Source organism: Talaromyces stipitatus, genomic scaffold (genome assembly GCF_000003125.1).
Source record: "Talaromyces stipitatus ATCC 10500 scf_1105507295527 genomic scaffold, whole genome shotgun sequence".
Taxonomy (NCBI): domain Eukaryota; kingdom Fungi; phylum Ascomycota; class Eurotiomycetes; order Eurotiales; family Trichocomaceae; genus Talaromyces; species Talaromyces stipitatus.
Window position 1 is genome coordinate 128,739 of NW_002990114.1, and position 9,984 is coordinate 138,722.

At 45.9% G+C, this 9,984-nt stretch overlaps 1 protein-coding gene across 1 annotated transcript; it reads left to right on the top strand.

Annotated features, from left to right (window-relative positions):
• Positions 1-1,028: 1,028 nt before the first annotated feature.
• On the top strand, positions 1,029-9,544 carry TSTA_081070 (nonribosomal peptide synthase, putative; the record flags this gene model as incomplete). Its single annotated transcript, XM_002477792.1, has 3 exons — positions 1,029-1,490; positions 1,547-6,103; positions 6,152-9,544. 3 exons carry the CDS (start codon positions 1,029-1,031, stop codon positions 9,542-9,544), a joined length of 8,412 nt encoding a protein of 2,803 aa, XP_002477837.1.
• Positions 9,545-9,984: the final 440 nt, after the last annotated feature.

Sequence of the window (9,984 nt, forward strand, 5' to 3'; positions counted from 1 at the left end):
CGCAGTTCGTATACTTAGGACAGACAATTATTACACGCCAACTGAAAGGGTGAGAGACCTGGTTAGCACCTGGATATCTATGGGCTTTGTGATACATCACATTAATTAGATATTGCATGGAGATTGAGATGACGATTTCGTGTACCTAAACGTCTGATGACTTAACATAGATTTCTAATTGAAGAATAGACCCCACTGTTGTCAGTCAATGAGAAGCGCCATTCCATTGGTTAGGGCGTAAAACAAGGCAAAACAAACTTGCCTAATCCCACATGGCATTCCGATCTCGGCTACAGGATGGGTGGCTGGTACCGGCTGCATGAAGCTTGCTTTAGTATCAATACAGGCTGTAGAATACATTTATTACCATACGGCTTGTAATATACAGATACCATTACATCAATCGTGATTACATACATCGTATTGTAATGATACTATTTTAATCTTGCAAGTGACTGAACTATAACTAGTGCCTTTTTACCATCGTTGTCATATCTCGTACACGCATTTGGCCCCATCAGCAGCTCAAGAAAACCTCATGGGCATGTTATGTGTGGAATACGGCTGAGATTGAACGACAAAGTGATCCATATGTCAATCCTGCCTGCCCAGCATCGGCACTCTTATTGGGCGGCATTTGAACCATGCAGAGATTCATTGGCGTGCGCGTAAAATGAATTCGACATAATCAACGCAAAATTGGTCGGCCACAATACCAATTATGGTAAATGGTCATACAGCGTTGTTCCATTGACCTTCCAGAACAAACGGTGTAACTCTAAAAGGTGTTCCTGCATTGTAAAACAGGGATAAGACTGCAATAGCAACAATTAGCATGACCAGGAGACTTGGTTCAGTTCGAATAAGCTTACACGTAGCTGAAACTGGTAATTTTAGTATGAGATGGTTTCTAGTGGGTTTAAGTTGAATCCTTGGAAGCTCTGGAAAAGAGATCGCAAGCTTGAATCCTATCGAATTTCTCTCTTTTTTTGTAGTCTACTCAAGTCTTTCCCAACCTGGACACAACTATGGCTTCAGTTGCAACACCTATACTGGAAATTACCAATTACGAAAGTTTTCCACAAGAACGCCATATTGAAAGCATCACAAATGATGAGAATCGGTATGTGGCTATACCCAGGACACATTTACCAACGATCAACGCAACACTCGACCGGTCTTTCAAGTCCTCGGACGTAGCATGCATAGCATGGGCTCTTGCTGTGCGATGCTACACGTGCGATTCGGTGACATTCGCGTTGGAGGATTGCCACCTCAAACGCCTCATTTCTGTGTATTCCTCCGAATTTCAGACCGTGAAAAGTGTCCATGATGCCATCCGAGCACAATTAGCGAAATCGGACTCTAGTTCCAAAAATCTTGATGTTGAAGAAAACTCTAGCCAATTGTTTAGAAGTCGTCTGATAGATCACGGCGAATTGAAAAAGCGTTCCATGCTGGATAGAGATTCCCTGGAACACGTATCAGAGGTAAGACCGAAAAGATTTCTGTGCCGAGAAATTGAATAATTTTGACGTCTTGATAGTATGATATTACAGTGCATGTTAGTCATGTCGCCAATGAGCTCGAAATTGTGCTTGCATACAAACCATCTGCCGAGGATTTAGCTATGAGCACTGCGGATACATTGTGTCAAACACTAGATATGGTGGTCAACCATCCCAGCGCTGATCTTGCAAAGGCGAACTTCCTCGGACCCAAAAACCTACGGATGATTTCCGAATGGACGTCGAATCCAGCAGATCCCTCCGTGGCCTGTGCGCATGAGCTGTTTAGAAGGCGCGCTGAATTGCAACCAGGATCATTGGCAATCGACTCTTGGGATTCTCAGATGACGTATGGAGAACTTGATTCTCTGACAACCCGTCTTTCATTCCTCTTAGTTGAAGCTGGGGTTAATCCGGATATTATCGTCCCACTCTGCTTTGAGAAATCCGCGTGGTATGTCGTTGCGATGATTGCCGTTCTAAAGGCAGGCGGCGCTTTTGTACCCCTAGACCCAGCCCATCCACCAGCTCGACTTCAGGAGATCGTCAGCCAAGTCAATCCTCCCGTGATTCTGACTTCCTCGAAAAATAACTCACTCTTCACGCACGTTGACGTCAATAAAATCATTATCAATGATGACTTGGCATCGCGACTTCCCACTCAGCCATCGGAAGATGACAGAGTATCAAATGTAACTCCCGAGAATTTGGCCTACGTGATTTTCACATCTGGCAGCACTGGCATGCCGAAAGGCACTATGATTGAGCACCAATCCTTTTGCAGCGGTGCTTTGCGCCAAGGAGAGGCAGCACGGATGAGTTCAAATTCACGTATCTTCCAATTTGCATCGTACGCGTTTGATGTCAGCATTCTTGAGATACTCACTGGCTTGATCTTTGGAGCATGTATCTGTGTGCCGGATGACCAGCTGGATCGCGCGGATCTCGCTCGATCAATGAATGATTTCCGAGCTAATTGGGCTTTCTTGACTCCGTCAGTTTTGAAAATAATATCACCAGAGCAGCTGCCACTCTTAAAAACTCTTATTGTCGGTGGTGAACCTATGTCACAATCGGATATAAGCACATGGGCGGGCAAGCTCCAGTTGATGAATGGATACGGACCCAGCGAATGTTCCGTTGCTGCTGCTGCCAACACTGACTTGACACCGCATTCAAGTCCCCAAAACATTGGGAAAGCTATAGGGGGTAATTGCTGGATTGTAGACCCCAATAATCACGACATCCTTTTGCCTGTCGGCGCTGTTGGTGAACTCCTCATCCAAGGTCCAATAGTCGCTCGTGGGTACTTGAATGATCCAGCGAAGACGGCAAGCGTTTTTATCACAAATCCGGCTTGGTATATGCATCGCAACAATCACCTGTGGAACAGGTTCTACAAGACTGGTGATCTAGTGCGTTACGATGCAGATGGTCTGCTTCATTTCATTGGCCGCAAAGATCATCAGGTCAAGCTCAATGGTCAGCGCATGGAACTAGGGGAAGTAGAGCATCATCTGTGGACGGATAGTCACGTTCAATACGGCATAGCTTTGGTTCCAAAGTCTGGTGTCTGTAAATCACGCTTAGTAGGCATCGTCTCGCTTCAGAGCCAACTGTCTGCTACACCGACACAGGAAAGTCGCGAATTTCATCTGCTTAACAACGAACAGGTGACAACGGAACTTGACGACATTTCCAAGCGCTTGGGTAATCTTTTACCACCGTACATGGTTCCAACCATTTGGATACCATTGGATCATTTCCCTATAACCTCATCGGGAAAGCTTGACAGGAAAGCTGTTACAGAATATGTGACACACATGAGCCTGGAAGCTTTCCAATCTCTGATGGGCAGTGTAGACAACAACAGCGACAGTAAGTCTCTTTCTCAATCAGAGAAATTTGTGCGCAAAATATGGTCAGATATTTTAAAATTGTCTGAAGATAAGATCCACCAAAACAGTACGTTTCTGAGTCTGGGTGGTGACTCGATTACGGCCATGGCAGCGACATCAGAGCTCCGGAAATTTGGCACCAAGGTCACTATTGCCGACATTTTGAAACATAATCTAACCAAAGTGGCTGATATACTGGAAGAATCAGCCATTGCAGGAATCTTTCAGGATGGTGATGTTGATAAGAAGACACAAGAACTTCCAGTTTCGCCTTACCAAAGACTTCTACTCGACCGGTTGTTAGAAGGAGATACGAACTTGCACCATGTTACTTGGTTCAAGTTGGAGCAGAAGTCTCGCCTACGTCAAATCATCCATGCCTTCGATAGCATTGTATATGCACATCCAGCACTTGGCTCGCATTTTTACATGAAGGATGATCTCTGGCTACAGAGGTTTGTGATTCACGATGAGCTCGATACTCCCTCTTACCACTTGAATGTCAGCCACATCAGTGGATTGCATGAGCTACATGACACGCTTCATCATCGCCAGGCTACACTTGATACTTTTGGACATCCAAATTTTCTAGTGGATGTATTTATCGCCCATGACGCCCAGTATATATCAGTGGTCGCACATGCGGCAGCAGTAGACTCGCACTCCTTGACTGTCATCGTCAATAGCCTGCGAGATACTTTGAAAAGTCTTCCCGATGATCTTGGTGTGCAAACGGAACACGGCTCGAAACTTCGTCAAGATTTCTTCGATTCTTGGAACCACTTCCTGACAACCAACACAAGTGGACGAACAGTCTTCTTCGGAGCAAGTAACTCCAAATCGACTGCGAGTACATCAGCTGAAGTCTTTCCATACGTTAGGAAAAGGTTCCAACTTGACGCGAGTCACAGCTGCCTTCTCAAGGGGTCATGCAATTTAGCATTCGATACCACTGAAGACGAGCTCCTCCTTACGGCGCTGATTCTTTCATATGAGCAAACACTTAAGAGTCACGACCCATCGAACACACCTGTGATTCTAGTCGAAGATGAGAGGATTACCAGCTTATCAAACCCAAATACCAAAACTTATATTGGGCAGTTCTCTTCTACTCGACAGCTTAGAGTTCCTGTCGAACGTGACACGCTCATGACACGTCAATTCATCCGAGAAATAAAAGACAAAATACGCCTCTCAGGGTCCTTTAGCAGTCAGACAGAGACATTACACTCCCTGGATATCGTTTTCAAGTATCTGGATCGAAGTAAAGTTGAGGACTACCCCTTTGGTAGACCTCTAGAAACCGCAGACCTAAACGGAAGATATGATTTTATTGTCTCAACGCCACTAGAGGTTGCAGTTACATTTTCAAACAAACAGTTCGAGGTCGTCATCCTGTCTACAAAGGACCAAGAATCCAAATTATCACTATTCAGTGATAAGTACCAGGAGAACCTTCTAAAGATTATTGAAATCACGTCTTCCAACACCCAACGTGAATTCACTCTGGCAGACCTACCTCTGCTGTCATTGGATTATAAAGCGCTGGACAAGCTTAATCACGAACAATTATCAAAGTTGGAGCTTGATGTTGACGATGTGGACGATATCTACCCCTGCTCGCCAATGCAGAACGGTTTACTAATGAGCCAGGCTCGACATCGAGGAAGTTATGACATTTCCGTTGCTTGGGAGGTTTCTTCCAGTGCAGACATCGGCTACATTGACATAGCTAAATTAGAATCTGCATGGCGAACTGTCATCAATATACATCCTGCCCTAAGAACCATATTCATCAGCGGATTCGATGGAAAAGAGGCATTTTTGCAAGTCGTTCTGAAGAAACCTCGAATTCAAACCTCGGTTGTAAGAGAGGTTGATGCTGACATTGAATCCATACTGAATCAAAGCGTCGACTTGGAGTCACAGCCACTAACACCACCTCATCGTTTTGCCATCTATGTCACAGAAGGCGGAAAAGTCTTTTGCCGAGTGGATGCTAGCCACACAATTATAGATGGCGTATCAAAGTCTCTGATACTGAAGGACTTGAAGCAGGCCTACGATGGCGAACTTCTATCCGGCTCTCCTGGTGTGAAATATAGCGACTTCATACGATATATAAATACGAATGACTCCCCCGCTAGCATCTCATTTTGGAAGAAGCACCTTTCCGGAATCGAACCATGTTACTTTCCTGTCTTGACATCGGAGACAACTGCTCGTGAGCTTCGAGATGTTTCGGTGGTGTTAGAGCCTTCAGTTGAGGCCATCCATAATTTCTGCGCCTCGCATAATATTACTGTTTCCAACCTTATCCAGACAGTTTGGGCTCTTGTTCTTCGATGCTTTGTTGGCCGCGATGACGTGTGTTTCGGCTATCTCGCATCGGGCAGAGATGCACCAGTTGACGGAATTGTCGACATGGTTGGGCCTACGATCAGTGTTTTAATTTGCAGAGCGGCTCTAGATGATTCAAGTACCATCAAGGATGCCCTAAGAACGTGTCAGATGGAGCTTCTCGACTCTCTTTCACATCAACACTGCTCACTTGCCGAGATACAGCATGCTCTCGAGCTTTCTGGTATGGCCCTGTTTAATACTGGAATTTCCTTCCAGGCTATCTCGGCGATGGACAAAAGTATCGAGACAGGTTCAATCAACTTTCAAGATATTGTCGTGAGGGAGCCGACGGAGGTGAGCCATAATGCAATTTCTCTAAATATTAGAACTGACATGCAATAGTATAATATCGCCTTACACGTCACGGATTCACCCAACAGCTTGGACATCAAATTCGCATACTGGACAGACTGCCTCTCTCAGTCTCAAGCACAATCAATATCGGGTACTTTCTCTTCCATCTTGAGTAGCATCATAAGTGGACTAGACTCCAGGGTCGACCAGCTCAATTATGTGGGCGCACACGATTTATCACAAATTGCTGCTTGGAATGAAGAAGAAGTCGAGCACTCGAATGTGACCATTCCTGATATGATATATCAGCAAATTTCGAAGGCACCAAATGATGTTGCAATACAATCTACAAGCGTTACTCTAACGTACGAGATGCTTGGTAAGATGGCTTCAGATTTGTCCAAACAACTGGTCCAAGCTGGCATTGGCGCCGGCCATTTTGTACCTCTAGCATTCGAGAAATCAGTGTGGGCTATTGTATCGATGGTTGCTGTTCTGGCCACCGGGGCTGCATTCGTCCCTATTGATCCTGCAACGCCAATCGAACGATTTCGTGAAGTTATCGACCAAACTGGTGCCAAGTTTCTTCTTACATCCTCAAAGTATGCTCATAAGCTGAAGGAATTGGGACAGACCACCATTATCGTGAATGAAATTACTTTGAAAGCTGGAGATAAAATCACAATTTCGCAAGAAGAGCTGGATCGTGTGCGTCCGAGCCCTCACGACGACGCGTACGTTATCTTCACTTCGGGTAGTACAGGAAAACCCAAAGGATGTGTCGTACAACATTCCGCCTTCTGTTCTGGCGCGCTGGTTCAAGGCAGGCTTGCCTCACTCAGCCCTGCGTCCCGCGTACTTCAATTTGCTTCCTACAGCTTTGATGTCAGTCTCCTAGAAATTATGACATCTTTGATGTTCGGAGCATGCATTTGTGTGCCAGATGAGAATTTGAGCAAGGATATCAAGCGCTGCATTAACCAATTTTCGATAAATTGGACTTTCTTGACGCCTTCCGTGCTTAAACTTCTCGATCCAGCAGACGTTCCATCTCTGAAGACCTTGATCCTTGGTGGAGAGCCATTATCTAAAGGCGACATTCTGAAATGGGCCGACAAGGTGCAGTTATATAACGGATATGGGCCCAGTGAATGCTCCGTGGCTGCCGCAGCAAATCCGAAATTGGATCCCAACACTGATCCTGCCAATATTGGACGAGCCATAGGTGGCGTTCTATGGGTTGTTGATTCCAAGCAGCCGTCTAAGCTCCTGCCTATTGGAGCTGTTGGCGAGTTATTAATTTCGGGTCCTATCCTAGCCAGAGGATATTTGAATGCGCCTGACAAGACAGCGGCAGCTTTCGTTGAGCAGCCAAGTTTCATCTCCTCTTCAGCCGGAAAGGAACGGTTCTATCGAAGTGGTGATCTTGTACGCTATAACACGGATGGTACAATCCATTTCATTGGGCGATCCGATGGCCAGGTGAAGATCAGAGGTCAGCGTGTCGAGCTGGGAGAAATCGAGTACAACATCGAACGAGATGAAAATATTCAGCATGCTCTCACGCTACTGCCTTCCCGAGGCCCCTTCAGAAAGCAGCTACTGGCTGTCGTTTCATTCAAGGATCTTCGGTACTCAACATCAAGTACTAACGACATATGTCTCATACCGGAGGAGCACAGACTAGAGGCAATGGAAGTGACCACAAGGATTTCGGACACGATATCCTCTGTTCTCCCCATATACATGGTCCCCGCCTTGTGGGTAGCGGTCAACAGAATGCCAATGTTACCGTCCGGAAAATTGGATCGCAAAAAAGTCAGAGCATGGATCGAGAGCCTGGACGACTCAACCTACGAGCAAATCGCCAATATGGGCTCTCAAGCTGTAGGCAGGAGCCCAAGTACGCCTATGGAGAACCTTCTTAGAGCAATTTGGGCCAACGTTCTCAATCGACCAGAAGAGCAAATCAGTATGGAGAGATCGTTCCAGAGCTTAGGTGGCGATTCTATTTCCGCAATGCAGGTCATGTCCAAGTGTCGCAATGCCAAGGTATCCTTGAGCGTCAAAGATATACTTCAATGTCCTACAATTGAGCAGCTCGCCCTGCGAGCACAACCCTTGGATAAGGATGTGGATTCTACTGAAGAACTCGGCATGACTCCATTCAATCTGTCCCCTCAGCAGACTTGGGAATTTGGTCTAAAGGCTACCTGTGATCTCAATCGATACAACACAACGTTTCTCTTATCCGTTCACAGTGACCTTGATATCTTACCATATCTCGATGCCACAGTAGAACGCCATCCCATGCTACGAGCTCGTTTCACCCGCGATGATACAGGTCACTGGGTCCAGTACATTCCACTGGATCGTTCCAACAGCTATCTATATCAGACTCTGGAGGTCCCTGACATGGAATCCATTAAGCCATTTATCGCTCCGAATCAACCTGGATTCGATTTGCAGCAAGGTCCTCTGTTCCGTGCAATAACTTTCCAACTTCCAGATAAGAAGCGTTTCGTAGCTTTGACCGTTCACCACATGGTCATTGATACAGTGTCATGGAGGATACTCTTGCAATCCCTGGAGCAGGGCCTTGCAGGCGAAGATATTTCATCTGGGCCGTCCGACTCGTTTGCTCTCTGGTGTCGACTGTTGAAGGAACGCGCAGAGAAGGAGTGGACGCCCGAGACCGTTTTGCCATTCCAAGTCCCAACACCAATGTACGACTATTGGGGAATGGCCGAATCAAAAAATTTGTTTGAAACGGAGGTCATCGAAGAATTTACACTTGACTCGAAGGTTACAGCCTTGTTGATGGGTAAATGCAATGAGCAATTCAGGACCAAGCCACTGGACATATTTCTGGCTGCACTTTCCTACGCGTTCAGCTCAACTTTCTCTGATCGCCCCTTACCAGCTTTCTTTGTGTACAGCCACGGGCGTGATGAGTTTGGGGGCAACCTAGACATCTCTAACACAATTGGATGGTTCACCGCATCAACTCCTGTTGTCGTTTCGCCGTCGAACAACATAGTTGAGAGTCTCCAAGCTGTGCGAGACGTACGCGCCAGTGTCCCCGGTAACGGCGTCCCATATTGGGCAAGTCGCTGGCTTTCCGAGGCGGGAAATGCGGCCTTTGCACACCACAGTCCGTTTGAATTCTCGATGAACTATTTGGGACAGTACCAACAGCTAGAACGAGACGACTCACTTTTGCGCTATGTCGATCTGGAAAAGCCCAAGGCTCAAGGCTCTGGCTCGCGGCTGATTCGCACTGCTCTGGTAGAGACACAGGCCATCGTCATTGCAGACTCACTTCAGGTAAAATTTGTTTACAACAGTTTGATGGAACGCCAGGCTCAATTACGAGAATGGCAAGAAAATGTGAAGAAGGGATTGTTGGAAATTGCGCAACGCCTCGGCGAGAGCAAGTAGAACTGGTATTACTTGATTCAAAGTTAAATGTTCCTTGTCTTTTGGTTAGAATATTTGCTGGATCTAGTGTAGAAATAGTTCTTCTCATGAGCACTTTATATAGTATACGAAAGACTTTGTCGTTGATCAGAGTCCATACATAACAAGTAAGAGCTGGTATCGTAACAAGCTGGCAATCTGTTGGATAATCCATCTATTCCAATAAGGCAGAGATCAACTACATCAATCCCCATTTGGGCCCCTAGATTTCAGCCCAATATTTACCCCTCATGATAGCTCACAAATCATCCCACCAAGAAAGGTCTATAAAAATCCCGGCTTTGGAACCTCATATACTCAGAAGAGAGGAACAGAACAGATACAATCTTGCTAGTCACTTCTTATTTTACCATCCTTATAAACAATTTTTCAGGATTGGATTAGAGTTAACCCATCATTCC